Consider the following 19,145-nt stretch of genomic DNA (forward strand, 5'->3'; position numbering starts at 1 on the left):
AGTGCTCTTTGTTAAGGCGACCACAGGGGTTGCCTGGAGTGGTGACGCTGGTAGATGAGGATGGGGCTCCTCCAGTGCTGAACTCTTCGTCTGCAGCACTGCTTTTCCCCTCATCTATCCTCCCACAAACCAGCATATTTTCTTCATGCTTGCTAAAAAATGAGCCCAATGCATGCTTCCCAGTAGAAGAGCCTGATGTGCTTGATACTCGGGCCCCATCCAGCAGATCCCATGCTCTGCCTGCTTGTGTGCGAGGTCACATCTCAAACCTGGAAACTTGGAATCCGGTTCTGGACATCATGATCCTCCCTGAGTTTGTCACATATTGACAGTGAGGCCAAACACCTAACAGGGCTCCATACCTTGATGGCTGACCTCCAGTAAGCAAGGATGGACTGGGTTACACAGAGACACAGCACAGCACAGATATAAGGCAATGCTGAAGTACACAGAAGATCCTCATGTCAGCAGTAATTTGGTAGACACTGTCTCCTGGAGTGAAAAATCACCACCACTATCAATAAAGAACTCAATATACATGGGTAGAAATCAGGATGGAGTCAACATCTGACAACTGAATGGGAATATGTGGCACAGCAAAGATAGGTGTTGAGCATAGATACGTTAGGGCTAGAGATGACTCTGGTTACAGACTTTGCAGAGACTCAGTAACTATTTTTTACAAGGGATTGAAGACGCCTCTTGTTAATTGAATTAGCACATTCAGTCATGATTGGCTTTTAGGAATTAGGGCCCCTCTGAAGAGTAACTTTAACTCCAAACCATGTGTGGAAAGGAGTTTGTGACAGGTGATTTCCGGCAAAGAGTCGACACAAGTAAGTTTAAGAACACAGCACCCCTCCTCCCCAACCCAGATTCCTCCAGAAGCATCTTCTTGATTTAAACTACAAGTGTGTCCCATCAGTTTGTATAGATTTTTTTGATATGTTTGATAAAATACTGTCTACAGAAAAAACAGCCTAAGATCAATGCAAAAAAACACCATCAACATGAAAAAGATGCAGACTTCAGCTTCTACACCACCTGGCAGAACTGGGAATCTACTGAAATTTGATTATCTACAATTGCCAATTTAACTGTGTACCATGCTCTGAAAACTGACATGAAACATCGCCTTTGACATAAAACATCCCCTGTTACAACCATCCAATTCAGCAGAGTTTTTCCAGAGAGACCGCTGGAATTTATAGGATGTCATCTTGCCATTAAGAAATTGGAAAATGCAACTCTTAACACTCAGCCCTATGAATGATGAGTGTGGATGTTTGTTTTACTTCTTGATTGCAGAGACACTGAAGTACATGGAATTTTTCTTTTTGGATAAAAATACTTAGTACAAATGGAGTACAAAGAACCAAAACTCAATCATAGCCAATATAAGTGCTGCTTGTAAGCTACCAATGTTAGGATGCCAATACCTCTTTCATCAGATAGGGCTTGTAAGAATTTATTCGTTTAAATGACATCACCAGGTAGCTGGAAATTCAGTCAGCTATATGCAAAGCTCTGGAAAAGAAAGCTGTAGCAATGAAAAAATGAAAAACTTCATATCCACAGCAAAGCATGACAAATACAAAGAAATGGTCCAAATACTACATAAAGCAAATTGCAGTTTGATTGCTCTTGTAAAGTACATTTAATATATTTGCTGTAAAGAACACACTAATTTCTGTTTTTCTTACTGCTGAAAAAGGCAAACTGAAATATGTACATAAGCCATCAAGCTTTGATGGGTATCTGGAACCAGCAGTCATGTTTAACAAAGTTTGATTTGCATTTATGCTGTATGCTACTACAAGTTGCTGCCTGTTTAGTTTTTCTGTGGTGGCAGCAAATCAAAGCCATATGGAATAGAGATCTTGTTGCCTGTAAATATCAGTGGGTCACTAAAAGAAAAAACCAGTAAAACTTCGGAGCTATTAACAAAGAGATCTTTCCTTTGTTGCATTTAAAAAAATACAAGAAAGGGAACTGAGAGGATTATATATATATATATATATATGAAATTGAATGGTATGTGGTCCTCCAAAAAAAAAAAAAAGACTGGTAGGAAAAATTCCAGCTTTCTGTTTTTCTTGCTTTATCTCTTTTATTCTTTGGGGCATTTTCTTATGAGCTTTAATAGAGAATAAACACACACTCTGCGGTCCAGATCTGACTTACATGTGATACTCCATTTTCAGAATAGGCAGACTCCAATACATTTTTAGGTGATTTTTTGCACTCAGGGCTAAGAGAAAATTTTCTGATCTCAGCAGATCCTGAGCTGGTACAGAGTTTTCTTCCTCACTCTCACCGCTGCATAAAACATTTGTTTACAAGAAACTGAGAAGACACATTTTTCTGTACTGCAAAAACAGCAGCTATACTCACAGCATTCATAAAACATTACAGCTACATCTCTCCCTATCAAACATAACTCTTAGTACGAATTCCCTGTAAAACATAACTCAGTATCAAAGATTGCTGTGATTCTTCTGTGTGTACAGAACAAAATTCATTTCAGAAGCACAAAAAAAAAAAAAAAAAAAAAGGTCTCTCTCTTCAGGATTTTTATTTGTAAAAGCCTAATCCTGTAAGCACACCCAGAGTTCTTGCTAGCATCTGCCCGCTGCCCCGACTGTTGAGGCATGCTGAGGTGCATGCTAAAGCAATTCAACTGAACTCATTCACATGCTAAATGTTAATTGAATAAAGATTAATTATAAATCAAGGCCTAAGAAGGGAATTTTGTGATGGTTTTTACTAGAAGTTTCATGGTGGTTCGAGATGCCCTTTGCACAACTCTAAAATAGAGTTGTGAAGAGTTACTATAATCAACTTAGTTTCTGAAGAAGAGAAGGCTGATGTGACTGTTCCCTCTGTCAGTCCTCAACCTGTCAGTCTGTCCGAGCCTTTGCCTGATCTCAGCCAAGTCTGACAAAGAGGGAAAGCTGCTAAGTGTCTGCTCATTTTGGTAAGATGAGTTTAAAATAGGAAAGAGCCAAAGCCGGGCGTCTTTTCCATTGGGATGGGCATAGGTCAGACTCAGCTTTTACAAGCGTCCCCACAGGCAGTGTTGGCCAGCCGATCGGCATTGCATATGGATGGACAAACCAGCGTATTCATACCTCCAAGGCAGCCACAACACGTGCCGCCCCTGCCCAGCCAGCCATGCCCGGACCCGGCAAGGAGCTGAGAGTGTCCCAAAGGCGGGGAGATGATGGGTAAAGGGTGAGGTTAAGAAATACTGGAGAAAGAAACCAATTAATTTCATATGGGACTGCAGATTATTGGTTGGATGGATATGGAAGAAACAAAAGGGCTTGCGGTTATTGTGTATGGGGACACAGGTCTCACTGTAAGAAACCTGGGATTTTGGGCAGGGCAAAACAACTTGCTTTTTGTCCTTGATTTCAATACACAGGTCCGAATACTAATGTTTTACTGTATTATAGTTGAAATTGTATCAATTAAAAGCAGTGTCCACTTTTCTAAAAGAAAAAAAATACTCAGGAGGTTTCAAGTAAGAAACAATTCATTCATCATAACTTAGACGCGTAGATATTAGCCATGTGTACAAACCAGCAGAACAGATATGCTCTGTCTGAGTCTGTGCTGCAGGGTTTGTTGTTGCTGCTTATTACTGGATACTTACTTCCCCAAACTGAAAGCGGCATCCCTGAGGTGTAGGATGTTCTTCCATCAGTCAACTGCTTTGTGCTGGCCTGTGTGTTATTGTGTGCTACACTTGCATGTTAAGGCTGTTTCCTTTCTGGACTTTGGTCTTTTCATACCAACTACAGACTAGGCTTTGCCACACAACTTCGCTTAAGCCTTTCTATTCAAACATTGACTCTGCCTCCAACATTTTTTATATATTTAAAGAAGAGGGGACCTTATTGTCATCCAGAAATGTTTCTCTGTGTAAGGACTGTTTGGTGAGTGCATTGGCATGATCATCCCATTCTGTCATCAGGAAACTCCCTGCCTTGTACAAAACATGTTCATCAATTGTCTCTTCTTTGCAAAAGATCCAAATTTTCCCCTGAGTTTTAAGTATGCAGTTTCTGAGTCCTGTGTAGTACTCCTTTCCAACAAGCATTCTCAGACTATGTTCTTAGCTTCACTTTTACCACGAGCAGTGACCAAATGCAAAAGGCAAATGCAGTTCCTTCCCCGAAATCCAGCATCTACGTGTAAGCTCAGACGCAGCAGGTGGAGAGAGACAGGGGAGCACAAGGGCACAATGGAACAATAGTGGCCAGAGCAATGATTTCAACATCCCACAGCTGTCCCACCCACCGCAAGGTTTTTCTCGAGGGGGGGATGGTGACAAAAGAGAGATTTGAAGGAAGACAATGAGAGAGTTTTGCAGATGTTTACAGGGAGCTGCTCCTATATGTGAGGAGCAGCATGGAAGAAAGCACAAAGGTGCTTGTGTGACAACATTAGCAACCGGGTGACGGAGCTGGCATCGCTCATAGCAGCACGGAGCCTGGCGTTGATATCATGAGGGTTACTTGAGAGGATGGTCAAACTCTGTGATTTTTGGATGACTGGGCGCACATCAAATATGCATCACCTCTGCCACATTTCACTTCAACCATATTTTCATTCCCACTGCTGTCACTGACTGTTTATCAAAATGCTCCCCTGTGTTGTGAACTTATCGTTTCTCAGTAAATGCCATCTGCTTGCCCCTGCTTTTCTTGGAAATGAGATGCGAAACTTCACTGCGGACATCAACAATCTCTTTCAGGGGTTCCCAAACTTCTTTATGCAACCCTGCCTATCAGTAACAATTTACTTTGTGCTTTCAGAATCCATCTTTGCTTGTGGGTTCTGGCATTTCAATATCAAAAAGTTTAAGCATCAACTTAAATTGGAAATAATTTAGTTTTCAGAATCATCCATGATATATCAGAGTCCGTAGCGGGCTGGTCTACACTTGTTAACAAAAAAAAACCCCAACAAAACAAAACAAACAAAACTAAAATGGAGGCAATTAAGTTATTTGTATACAAATGTTGTATACTGATAGGTATGCAACAGTGTGGTGTTTTGCGTCTGGGAGTCAGCTTTCTGAGTTACATTCAGTTAACAGTGCTGAGAATGGGAGATGCTTCAGGCATCTCAGCTGTATTCGTGCCAGATATATTCTTTTCCATAAATGATGTTCTGTGAACACCAAAATGGGTTCTTCCAGATCAGTAGTGCTGTTTGAACTTGCTAAACTGCAGCAAAGACAAAAGATAATGCAATTTATTTCCTGCAACCAATGTCTTTGCTAGTGCAGTTGGCTCACTTAGCGGGCGATTACTATAATGATTTATTCCTTAATATTCCCTCTTTGCCTCTCAGCAGTAGAAAAATTGAAGGCAAAACTTTTAATGTTGCAAGACAGCGATGACTGTGCATTATTTTAATAATATATCAGTGCTGACCTTCATCCTTTACACAAAAAGCATCATATTGGTCATTCACAAAGGGCTCGGTTTCAATTTTAACATCAATGGCTTTCACGCTCTGCTGTTTGCTGCCCGTCTTTCTGCATATAATTGTCCTAAAATAAAGAAGAAGAAGAAGAAAAAAATAATCAGAAATCTTCTGGAGTTGTACATGCAGATGAAATTTGGAGATCTTTTATCACAGTGGACAGGCGTTAGCCTCAGCTTTACTGTTTAAGAGTTGGCACATAAGGCATTAGTGTGAGATGATCTATGAAAAAAGCTGAGGGAGAATTAGAAGTAATTAAAAAAATGTTTGCTGCAGATCAGTTCAAGGCATAGGAAGCAATAAAGAATGTTTATCTTATTATATGCAGTAACACTTCTAAACATCAGACCAAGTCCCAGAGTATTTAAGGCCACATTTTACTCTCACATTCCAGCAATACAGATTTCCACCAATGGCGCCTGGGTAAAAATGAATACAAAACTCAAGATTTGATCTGAAAGATTATAAATCATTAGCATTTTACATTAAAAGACCATTAAGGTTGCATATTTAACTGCTCAAAAGCTAACACAGGCAAGCTCAGAAAATTAATCTTGAGTTCTTGGAAGAAAAACTGCTCTCTTCTTTTTAACAGTAACTCCACACCTGTGTGTAACTCCATTTCTTCTGGTTTGGTACTCAGCAGTACCTAATCTACCCTGTTGCCCTTCATAGACTTGAACAAAGGTAATAAATCTGTGTTTGGTTTTACAACTCTGTAGATGCTGAACATGAGGGAAGAGATTACTAATTATCTCTTCTCTCAGCTGTACTGGCTGCTTAGAACTAACAAATAGAAGACAGTTTGTTGTGGAAAACACTGGTTTTACTGTTACTGAAGGTTACAAAGGCTGGGAAAGTGAATTCAGCCCAAATTTTTGCAGCTGGATATTAATGGGGTGTGTTTTATTTTTTGTGGACAGCAGGTCTGTAGAAGTGTTGCATGGTCAGCTATTCTAGTGAAAGCAAGAAAAAAATGCTTTCCACACAGGAATCCTTCCAGTGGAGGAAATTTATCATTTTGTATTGTGCAATGCCATCAATTTTGCTGTCAGTCCCGCACTCAATTTGGAGAATAAAATAAATGTTGACTAACTGCCCATTCACTGAGTGTGGAAAAGATCCAGTGGAAACCCAGTATTTGATCATGCACTTAAATACTGTATAACAATTGATTTACACAAGTGGGCTGAGTTATCATTGTACAGACCATCTTCATTCTGGCCTGTGTTAGCTTTTGAGCAGTTAAATATGCAACTTTAATGTTCTTTTAATATAAACGAAAAAAAGCAACATGAAAAAAGCCATATGGTGGTGGTCATGCATATGTACCAGAATGGTTCCTGCCACACTTCTGCTCTGGAAAATGACATCATGTCATTCCCTACTAAAAGCCCCTTCATGATTTCAAATTGAGTATGATTCTTTTGTAAGGAAAACAGCCCTTGATTTTTTGTGGGGTCACTTGCAGTACAATATTGTCCATAGAATTTTAAAATCAAGTTCTCAGAATTTAATGCATTTAAAGTCCGAGTCCTCTAAGTCAGTAATCAGGCACCTAGATAAAAGTCACTTGATATGCCAAATTGAATTCAGATCACTGGGAGAATCAGGCAATCAATTAGAAAATTTTTGTATGTATTCAGGTATTGTTCCACTAGGTCTTACAAGGCCTAAGTGAATAAAAGTTATGCCTCCCTTCAAAAAGTGACTTACCCACCTTAATCTTTCCAATAATTACTCACTCAGGTACCAGATCAGTTATGCCTTGCAACACTGAGTGGACAGATACTGACATGTCTTTAAAAATATGTGCTTTTTGTCTGTAATTGTGTACTTAAGACTTGAGATTCTCTTAAAAAAAAAGACAGTTCTGAAGATTGTTGCCATCATAAAATTCTGGTCTCTGAAAATCAGGCCACATTACTTTCTATGCTCTATCAAGGAATAAAATTCCTTATACTTGGAAGCCACTTTTGAAAATCTTATCTTGAATTCTCTGATTTCTAATTCCAATTTCTAGCCAATATATTTTGCTTCTGCCCAAAGCACTGTAATTTCTTTATAATTTCTTCAGTAGGCTAAAAAGTTGTCTGTGGGTGACAAATCCTTAGTACATTCAAGTCATCTCCAAAACAAGATACCTGGCTCACATGTAACATTGTGTATTTGAAGAGCAAGTTTTTCTTACTTTTTTTTCCAAGTATGGTACAGTGAATTGCAAGTTTGTAGTTAATAAAATATATTGATTAGTTAATTAATCTTAAGAGCATTTCTTAGCTGCAATGAGACCAAACTTACAAACGTGTATCTTGTATATATTTTTAACATTATACATAAAGAAAGGCTTTAAATGATACTAAGATTTTTTAAATGTGTTTCTCCCTAAGCGTTTTTTCCTACATCAAGTTTAAAAATTGCTCTTCCTGTCTATTTCTTTTTTGCCTACAACAGACTAGGCCCTGGTTAATCTTCTGTTTAGGACTTTAAATGGGATTTTTGTCATATTAAAATTGATCTGATTAAAATTGCAAACATTCTAAAGTAATTATGCTGAGATGAAAGAAATCACATCTTGTACACATACAAAAAATAGAAGAAAAAAAAAATCTATTTAATCTCTCCCATTCCTCCTTCTCTGTCAGTGGTTTCCTACCATGAGCTCCATGCTGCAAGCTTTAAACATCTTCAGTAAGCTGTTATTACCGCAGCTGAAAGGAGCTTCAAGAGCGCTCAGCATTTCTCAGTAGTGGGTCTAATGATCAGATCTGCAATGCCTTTGGCATAGAAATAGTCTCCTTGCAGTCAGTAGGACTCCAGGTATGACTAAAAATATACAATGATAGTCTCTTTTCTCTGAGTTCTTGAGGGTGGGTATATGTTTTCCTAAATCCTAAAATGCTAGGTTTTCATCTATAATTATAGATTAAATACATAGGTACACTTTTGTCTCAGTTCTAAAAGGCAGGTTTTGATGCTTTTAACTTTGTTACATTTTTCATTTGAGGACCGAAAAATGGCTATCAATTCAGAATTCAACATATTTTAAAATTTCTTCAGCAGCAGCATTGCCATGCTGAAATAAGAAACAAAAATTTATATTTCCTACTCTTTCCAGCACCCCACTGAAAGCTTGTAGAAATGTGTCACCTAGTTCGTTTCTTTACTATTTTGAATTGTTGCACTGGGGCATGCATCATGGTTGAGAGAATGCCATAAACTTTATACTTTTTTTAGGGATACATCCACCTACCCAGCCATTTAGGAGAACATAGTCATGCATGGAACTTTAATTCTATTTATTGCTACTTTCATGTAATAGTTGAACTTAAACAGACTTGCTCATTACTCATCTTGGCATACATTGTAATCTCATTCTTAGAGCAGTGTAATGCATGATTTTGTACCTTGTATTTAAGAAACAGATGCAATTTCATTTTTCCTTCTATGGAGATCTCTGATGAAAGTAGACATGCTCAGAAGAAACATACTGAGTTCAGACTGCAGATCATCCATAATAATCCTCTATATTTAATACACATCTGCTTGAAAGTTTCATGCATCCCTGAAAATTACTCTTACATGGCCATGAACTCACAATCACAGCATAAAAATCAAGCACATACACTATCACTATAGACCACGTAAGTACCATATACTGTCAGTAAGGTAAAAATACAGTTGGGAAAGGAGGGGTTTTAGCGGTGTTGACAACAGCCCCTGCACTCTGATGGAAAGTGGGAGCGTGCCTGATGGTGTCTCCTTTGGTTCCTTGACAAGCCAAGCCAAAAACTACTGAAAATCTTCTCAGTCCACTGCTACCCAGCCTAGAAGGACAACCTGCTTCATGATGCCTCTTCTCCTCTCAAGTGCGAAAACAAGAAACCACAGAGACTTTGCAATATCTTGAACCTCAGCTTAATTCCTGCTGCACGATATGATTCATCCAAGTAAGAACAATTAACAGTCCTTCCTCTGTATCTACCCTGAAAGAAAGATCGGGGTTAGCCAAGCTGATCATTGCTTTCCTGTGCCATGACTCCGATATTGCATTTATCATGTGCACACATGAGGAGAAAACTTAATACATAGCACAATAAGGTATGAACCAGACTTCCTAGAAGCCATCCACTTACTCTTGTGCTGGTTAAATTTTTTCTAATCTATTATGTAACCAATGAGTAATTGGTACATTTTGCACTTCTAATTGCTCAGTTCAAAGCAGGAAATAGCAGAAAAGCTGGCATGAATAGTATTTATTTCACAATATGCCATAATATGCCATTATGTAATATATATTATTAAATATATCATAATGATATACTCAATCCATAGTAATGATATCTAATTTTATATGTTGTATATATGCATGCATAATAAAGATATATATAATAAACATAATATTTATATATAAACTATAAATTTTCTTTATAGTAGTATCCACTGGTACTTCTACTTTCTAAGATAATTACGTAGCAATTTTGTAGTACTTGAAAATTTTTCGGTAAACCCAAGTTAAAACATATGGAGTTAACAGCTGAGTTTATATGACAGTGTGATCCATCAGCACAAGTAGGTGGGACTGAGATGTTTTATAGTCGCTACTGTATCTGCCAGTTGATTGTAAGTTTTGTAATCTTAGTCAATAAATTCACTGAACTGAGTCAGAATGGTCTCATGACATTTATTCATAGTAGTATGAACTTGCATATGAATATATTCAACTCAGAAGAACATCATCAACAATGTGTTAGCTCAGGCACTGGGAAAGTCTGGTTCATAACGTAATATGACTATAACAAACCTTCCTCTAATTAGAAAGCTAAAAACTTCATCACTTTTCTTAGTCAAGATAAATCTTTAATATCCTGTGCTAATTTTTTCATGGGTCAGCTTTACCACTTGTGTTTCAGTAACTAGGTGAAGGAAAAAAATCAGTAGTCTGGAAGCCAAACTAGAGGATTTTTATTCTTAGTCTTTCCCTTCTGTAGTTTGGGAAACTGCAAATTATAAAGCTGGCTCTGATGAGGAATAAAATATAAATGACATGTTCACTATTACTGGAGGGAAGAAAATTTCCCTGAAAAGTCATGAAGGGGAGCACAGGTGGGCTTTGGAAAGTCCATTGACTGGGAAATATAGAGGCTAATTTTGGCTGGATGTGACCCAAAGAAAGCAGCTGCTAAGTGTGACATGAAGACATTCCAACAGCAATACTGCCACTGGAAATGTCAAAAGGAGGTCTTACCAAGGCAGAACCAATATCCTTTAGATTCTTAAAAATATACACCAAAATGCAGCCTTTTGTGCTTAAAATTGTACATACGACTACTGAAATAGTAAGGCCTCTGTTCATTAAATAAATATGGCCCATTCATGCAGATTTTCATACTGTAGCCTAGTATGAAAGATTTTATATAGCCATTTTACTATAATATCACTATGTATGTATAATTTGAGCATTCTTAGTGCACGTGGAGGACAATCGTGTTGCTTCCTGGCCTGGACTAGTTGGGTGCTCAGAGACATGTCAAGTGTCACTAGAAAGTTGGTTTTACCCAGTTTCATTTTATGGGCTCCACTTTAATCACAGCGTTCAGAACAGATGTTATTGATTAGTTACCAAAGGGTTTCAGAAAAAAATACAAAAATATTTGCTGAATGTTATTAATTTACAAAGAAGCTCAATTCTCAGACAAAAGGGGTTCAGATGGGACAAAACATTAGAAAGATTGTAATAAAAGGGCAAAATATGTGAAGTTCTTTTGAAAATTAGAAAATCAACCTCATTAGGACTAACTGGCAAGTTAAAATCCTGGTATTAGTCGCTCTTGTGTATTTGCTAAGAGTAAGCGTATCCCCTTTCCCTCTTCATTTTGCTAGGCTAAACAAACTGATCACCTTTAATCACTTCTGATAAGAGGGGTGCTTTCTTGGACTGATCCTAGTCTGAACTCATCCCTTCTGAGCTTGGATGCCAAGAATTACATTGCACTATTGCAGGTGGTATCTCACCAATGCCCTTCAGTACTGCCCTCTCTCTCCTGGAAGAGCTGTTGGATGTCTTTTAGGAGGACTGCATTTCCTTTTTTCATTAGTTTTATGGCAGTTACTTTATTTTACGATAGGCTCACTGTGTTCTGTGACTACACCCAGCTCTTTCTCCTGTTCTGCCTTTTCCAGCTGAACTGCTAGCTTAAGGCAGAAATTCCTATTAGTCTTCATGTAATACTGTTACATCACGCCCCATTTCTCTTACACCATCTCTGAAGTCAGGCTTACTGTCCTGTTCAATATTGTGATTTTCCTTGGTCTTAACAATGAATTCTAAACTTCTGGCATTAACTAATTTCACTAGCATACCCCTACCTTTTGTGCCAAAGTTTGCTAAAGTTTTGCTAAAGCCCTCAAAGTTTGTTAAAAAAAACTCCCAGTAAAAGTACAATTTAAAAGTGCGAGTCCCAGCTAAATAAATGGCTACTCTGAGGACTGTGATGCTACAGTTTAGCGGATGGTGTTTTGGGTGCTTGTCCTAGAAAATAATACAACAAAAATGTATTTTCTGTTGTATGATGCTTTTCCTGAAAAAGCACATTTTCTAAAAAATTCTTCTGCTTCACAGAACTGTGGCTGTCACACTTTGCCCATGTAAGAAAAGCTTCGCACCGCCCCCCCCAAAGCCAATGCAAAGTGGCTCATGTCCACATTGCTCAGTGATATCATTCCTTGGAGTAAACTGGTCATGTCCATACATTAAATTCAAGTCTCTTGACTGAGCTTCATGTAGAAATCCCTATTCCTGAAACACAATTACTTTGTTTTTTCTCTGTATGAGACTTTCTGAGATGATTGACAAGAAACAATGAGGAGACAAAGTCATCTTGTAGCAGAGCATGACACCAGCTGTGGGCTGTGGGACTAGAGTTTGTGACATGAAGGCATTTCAGAGTGCAAGATCTCCTCAGACAGTTTCATAAGCAATTGTAACATTTTGAATAGGACCGTGTCCTGTCAGTTATATCTGGATTTTTCTTTTGAAGGGAATTAATTGACCTACCTCATACACATGTCTGGGAGCAAATTCATGTGCATTATCATCAGGCAGCAGAGCACAGCCTTGAAATAAAACAGAGAGGTTGCCAAACTGATATATCATTAGGACTGCTGCTCTGCAAATAGGCAAGTGGGCCTGTTATAGCATGTACACCTGGATAGATTTCACAGGGCCCACAAGTTCAAGGGCTTACACACACAGATGAGAGGACTGGCAAGGGTTAGCAACCGACCCTTGTTTCATTCCTTGGATATTGCTTTTTTCTTTCTCAAGAAATGTGCTGTTATTACGCTGCTGCCAGGTGCTGGGCAAGTCCCACACAACAAGCAGAAAAAGAAGGAGGTAGTCTTGTGAAATGTCATTTCTGAGTCTTATTATTACGTTTCCCACTGGTGTCATCTGCAGTGAGGGTCCTGTTATGTTTGACACTGTAGAAGCATTCAACAGGAGTCAGTGCAAAACCCGAAGAGCTAACAAAAGGAAGGAAAAATAGAGATGAAGTAATTTTCCTAGCAGCAAACATCTGGTCTGTGGTCAGCCAAGAAAAGAACACCAGTCTTCTGACTCCCACAGCCAGGCTTTTTCTAGCTGACTCTGCTTGCTTACTCCAGAGTTATCCCCTCTGAAATAAATCCTCCAGGGACTGGGTAGGAACCAGCCCAGGGCAATTTCATGCAAAGGAACAGGTTGACAGCCCTGCAGGAGGTCTGTCATAGAATAGAATGTCTATGCAGAGCTTCAAAGCCCTTGCAGAAGGGATACACGGCTTCATTCTTTTGTAGACAAATAAAGAACAGGATAGGGAATAGGACAGCTTCAGCTTTTCAGTCCTAGAAAAGTGATGGAAATGACTAAATTTGCTATGAATATCTTAATACAAGCTGTTGAGGATGCTTACAATTTCTAAAATAAATAGCTGCTTTCTAATACTCTGTGCACAGGGCTGATAATAAGAAAAATTGTGTCATGTTCACTTTCCAAATTTCAAAAACCCCAGAAATGAACGTAAGACCCTACAGAACATGCTGCCCAGCGCTGGACTTGACACCAGGTTTCCCAGTATGACATCTGAATTCCAAAGATAGTAGTGAGAGCCCTTCAGAGAACTCTGCCACCCTTTTTCATTTATATTCTGGCAGATGGCTTGCTGGTTTTACTGACTCACTTGTCTGACACGCAAATAAGTCGTAAGAGTGTCATTTTTAGTATAAATAGCTATTAGGGGTCATCTGACAAATGAGACCTGCCTAACGACATTTCATTTCCTGAAATGTAACAATGTGTAAGGCTTTATAAATTACATATGTCAGGACTGACTTGTAAATGGTTTACTTCTGGGCTGCTGGAAGAAGTTACCCCTTATCCTCTTAGCCCTATCTACTTGCCAGTGGCTCTTCTCTAAAGGTTCCCAAGCTCTTGGACCTGCCAGTGACTTGCTTGTGCAAGCAGCCCTGAACTCCGAATTGGGTTGGTCAGAACAACTGAAAGTGGAAGACAAAAACATCCCCTTATGCCTGTGAAAGAGCTTTCTGTCCCAGGCTGCTCAAACCACCTAGTTTATTGTCTCTTTGGATTTGCTGGCAGAGATCTATTTGTTTAAGCAATCTCCATCCTACATCAGTTGAACTGAGTCATATTTGTCGAGAACTGCTGCTTGGGCTAGCCCTGTTTGCAGGGACCAAAGTGCATTAGAGAGCACAACATGAGCATCTCCACCAGCAGATTGGCATCTTCTTCCACCAGCATAACTCTCTGCAGAACGATGGCTTTTAACACCCGAACTAGTAGCTGGTTGCCCACTCTGTTCACTTCTGACTTAAAATAGACAAGAGACAAGCACCTCTACCATCACAGCTGAGGAGGCAACAGTCACTGCTGTGGGTCAGTAAGAAGTAGGTTGGAGTGAGCTGGGCAGCCACAACCTCACTGGATCCAACAAAGGATGTTGGATTATAATCTCAAAATCTTTGCATACTTACATATAGACCCACATTTACATACGAGTCATCAGAAATTTGACAGTCACCCAAGTTGGGCTAGTTCTTCAGACCAAATTGTCCTCTTTGCCCATTTAAGAGGTATAGCCCAGAGAGCAGGCAATATAAACATGCTCATGCTGAGTCAGTGATGTGCCTCAGTCATAACAGGAGAAACTCCCATGGGTTTCCGGCCCTGATTTGGCTATAAAAATGATAATAAGGACACAACAGCCAACAGTGATAGATAAATTTACTAGTAGTGGGATTGTAATTATTCACTAAGACCATAAAATAGCCATCAGAAGTGAACAAATCACTGACTTGTGTAGAACATGGAAAACTGATCTAGAGGTGAAAAAGTCCTTACATGTCTGCTAGAACTCCTGTTCAGTTTTGAGTCTGGTGGGAGGAGGACTGAAGCGTGTCAGAAAATCTGCAACAGCGTAATGACATCACTCATATCATTTGCTTGTGTTTACTTCTACTGCCAACATCTAATCCATTTTCCTCAGGGGTAAGGTTGGGATACTTTCCAGGAACCAAATAAACAAACCAAACTGCATTCTTCCTGAAATTAGGAACTTCTTTTATCATGTTCCCTCCTATTCGTCTCCTTTCTGATGTACACAGTCCAAGAGGATATGGGAGAATATTAGACTAAAGCTCTGTGATCTGCACTGGATGTCAGTCAGCTGCTGGGAGGATTCCAAGGTTTTAGATCCAACCTATAAAGTCTTGAACAGTTTTGGACCTGGCAAATGTGGGGAGGTCAGTCCTTTCCCTGGGCCACGCCATCAGATTCAAAGATGTAGACATCCATCAAGATAAGTAACAAAAGGTGTGCCCAGAAAAGAGACCTTTATTTTGGAAATAATTTTCCCTACTTCTGTAACCTTCTGGGCATGCTGTGGAGCCTGCTTTCCCCTCTTCATGTTAAATCAGCTGAGTGTGGATTGAGGTTTTTCTGTTTACCAGCTATCCTTTATCCTTGCTGTCATGTTCCCATTTATTAAGTAAATGCCCAAAGTATTGAATAGGTAACCTTAGGTATATTTTTAAAACTAAATAACTAATTTAGTAAAGTATTCTGAGTCTCTTCTTAATAGCTTTTCCATTCCTTTAATTATTCTTGAGCCCTTTTTTGAGCCTCTTTTAGTCTCTTTCTCAAGATGTGGTAACAGTAATATATATATAGTATTCCAAAGGAGGCTGACCTATATGTGTATATATATATATATATGTATGTAATTTTCATATTGTCCATCCCATTCCATAAGCACTCTAGCAACTTCTTTGTTTGCTTGGTTTTTTGTTTTTACTACAGCTGCAGTTTGACAGAGGTTTTTGTTGTGATGTCCACAGTGATGTCCTCATATCTTTCCTGGGCTGACAGAGGTAAATCAGAACCCTGTAAGGTATTTTCAAGTAGATTGCGTATTCCTCCTGCATGTATTATCATTGAACTCCATTTGTTGTCATTTTGCCCATTCATCTAAATCCCTCTGAAAATCTTTATATTCTACTTGAGCTTGTCCAACTTGGATAACTGTGTCTCATTTGCATACTTTGCACTCAACTGCTCATTTCTTTCTCCAGAGCTGCATTAACTAACAGTGAAACCTGTGTAGCCTTTTTAGGCATTATACTTTTCCTGGTTTTCCCCAGATTCAAAAATACCCAGTTCAGCGAACCAAGTAACATACATTCTGGTGCTTGCCCAGCCACGGGTAAAATAGTCCCAGAGAAGAGAGTATCACATTCCAGCTCTGAAGAACTATTCTCTCTGGTGAAGCTCTCCAGTGAAGGTCAGATGTGGTGACTGCATGTCAATGGCATGCTGATGTGCCCCCACAATGTCCTTCCTGATAAATAAATTTTAGAGATATCCATATTAAAGACAGGTTTACTGGAGGAATGGAGTACAGAAAGTTGAAAGGGATGAGATATCTTCCTTTCCTTTCCATTGGTATGATGATGTGTACATTCTCACATCATCATGGTGTGATGTGTATGATACTATCACTATATCCGATTTTGATATCGAAGATATTCAGGGATAGGTCCACAACAGGTCTATTAATAGTTGTTGCTCCAGTGCCTGCAGTAATTAATTGAGGATCTCTCAGGACTAACTAGTGGTATTGCTTAGATAAAAAAAGGGATGGCTTCTTCTCCTACTCATCATCATTCCTTACTTCCATAATACAGAGGCTGTATAAAAGAACCTGTACAACAACTTTGCCATGCACTTCTTGGAGATGGATAGTTTTCCTGGCTCTTCAGCCTGCATGACCTCTCAGCAGCTGGCTTAGGAATAGAATTTTTAGGGTTTAGATCACTGTCTTATATCCTGAGAGATTTCTGGACTTTTTTTAATGACCAAAAGTACATACAATTTTTCAAACAATTTTTCACCTGGAAAAAAAAGGATCACTGGAACTAGATGTTTTTGCTTGAAGTTGTTTAAATATCACCCTTCATTAACAGTAGCAATTTTCTGTCCTTTGGAAACTTCATCACTAAAAATACACAAACACCAATGTTTACTTAAATAACTGATAACTTCCACAAAATCCAGTAATACACTACAGTTTGGAAACTTGGAAACAGTATCTTGACAAAACTTTATCACCGTTGAGCATGGACAATAGATTAGATATTACCCTCTAATTCATGAGAACTCTGTAAAGCACCTCAGGAGAATGAATATGTATTACGCTAAGGCTGTGGCTGGTAAGCCTGATGAAGGAAAGATTCAAGAGAGAAGGGGCTTTGGATCTACTCATCCTCCTTCTGGGCAAGTCCTGTATGGTCCCAGCTTCAGTGACACGAGACTTTCATGCCAACCCTCAGCTTCTCCATTCTGTTTTTGTTTTACTTTTTAAACTGAATTTTCTGTGATTTGGTCTCTTTGTCAAATATGAAGCCTGTCGACCTGTTCCTGAGGCATGTTGCGAAGACTTCCATTTTGGAAGAGACTGGGCAGTTGGGATGTAGGTGCTTGGCCCAGTGCAGTGCCACATAGCTGGACCTGTGCAAGACTGGAATGAGTCTGAGTTAGCTTGAGTTTGGGAAGCCTTCATCAGCCACAGCAGAGTGGCATGGCAACAGGGCCATGCTGCTTCTGGCATACAGCTGGCACCTATGTGGACATACGTTCTCAAAATCTTAACTTTCACTGAAAGTCATTGGGACTTCCAGAGTACTCATGAAGGCTGACTTTGGCCTCCTGAAATTATGATCAATGGAGGGAAGCGGCTTCAACTACAGGACACTTGTGCATTCCTGCTTTGAACCGGTCTCTATGGAGGCAACGATGCTTCCTGGCAAGGCTGTGGCAGGCCAGTACATCTTTGCAACGCTATCTGTAATGTGAGGCAAAGCTCAGTCACCAGAGCTACGTCGAATAATACAGATCAGCACATCGAGGGACAGTAACAGTTCCCTGGTGAGCTTTCTCAGCAAACCCTCCACCACGTGTGCGTTATCATATCTAAGCACATCTAAAGTCATGCCTATTCAAACATGCCTACTGTCTATTCAGACATGTGTAAATACCTGAGACAGATACGTGGTTTCCATGAGAAGCTCCATTTGCCGAGCTTCTTATGGAGTAGGAAATAACAGAGTCGGTGGGAGCACTGACTCTAACTCCAGCACTGTGTCCTCAGTCTCCCAGCTCCTTTAGGGCTCAGCACAGGTGAAAAGGAACCACATAATTCAGAAGGAAAGAGGAAGAGGAAGTTGCTTTAGGTCTGTGAAATATGTGATCTGAGACTGCTAAATATTTGTGTCCCTGCAACATTAGCTGTACAAAATTGATTTTGTGGGGAGAGTGGCATATTTAGCTATATGTCACGGTGCTTGAATTGTGGCCAGTGTTTTTCAGTAATATTCTTTGTCAAGGAGGAAAACTTGCTCGAGTGTCATTCATACTTCTCAGGAAGGGTTATGCTGTTGTCCTTACCCAGTAGAGCCACTGGCGAGCCATCCCGTGGTGCAGCCAGCGAAAGAACAGTCCAGAACAGCCCTCTTCAGTTCTTCTGCAGTTGCTAAGCGAGCACTCAGGTCAACACAAGCCTTCTCGGCTTCAGCTAAATCCAGACCCTGAGAGTTGTTCTTGGACTCAAACGCAAACACTTTCCCTGCAGCACCAAGAAAGGACATGTCACTCATCATGGTATTGTACTCAATACATATTCAACAAAAGTATTGCAATTTATCACCAAATAAAGTCTTCTTGCTTTTACTAAATACATTTTAATGAGCAACCTACTCCTTGGAATGAGTAATTTTATCAACACCATTAAGTATCTTTGTCTTAGCTTTTCTCTTAGTTTTGTTCATCAACAAAAAAGCAAGTACAGCTAAATCCCTATTCATTCCTAGCCCATATGTGAAGCTTGTCTTGCCTCTATAGATCTGTTCTTAAGATCTGGAGAGAGAAAGCATGACACTCTCTCATATGCACATGTATAGTCAAAGTCAGAACATCTCCTGTAGGCTCTAACACTGGAATTCATTACTAAGCATTTTACAGTTGCATTATAACAACTACATCTATAAAGTAAGCACAAATCTAAAAGCCAGTATTGCAACCCAGTCTTCCATGT

General features: G+C 39.4%; 1 protein-coding gene across 1 annotated transcript in view; it reads right to left on the reverse strand.

The window, feature by feature from the left end:
• Positions 1-19,145, reverse strand: part of SUSD5 (sushi domain containing 5) — a 43,686-nt gene that overhangs the window by 16,575 nt on the left and 7,966 nt on the right. Inside the window, exons 2-3 of the mRNA XM_075022524.1 lie at positions 18,500-18,677; positions 5,448-5,566 (exon numbers count right to left, since the gene is read on the reverse strand). Coding sequence (XP_074878625.1) covers positions 5,448-5,566; positions 18,500-18,677 — 297 coding nt within the window. The remainder of the gene's footprint in view (positions 1-5,447; positions 5,567-18,499; positions 18,678-19,145) is intronic.

This window comes from Buteo buteo, chromosome 2 (genome assembly GCF_964188355.1).
Source record: "Buteo buteo chromosome 2, bButBut1.hap1.1, whole genome shotgun sequence".
In the NCBI taxonomy this organism is placed as follows: Eukaryota; Metazoa; Chordata; class Aves; order Accipitriformes; family Accipitridae; genus Buteo; species Buteo buteo.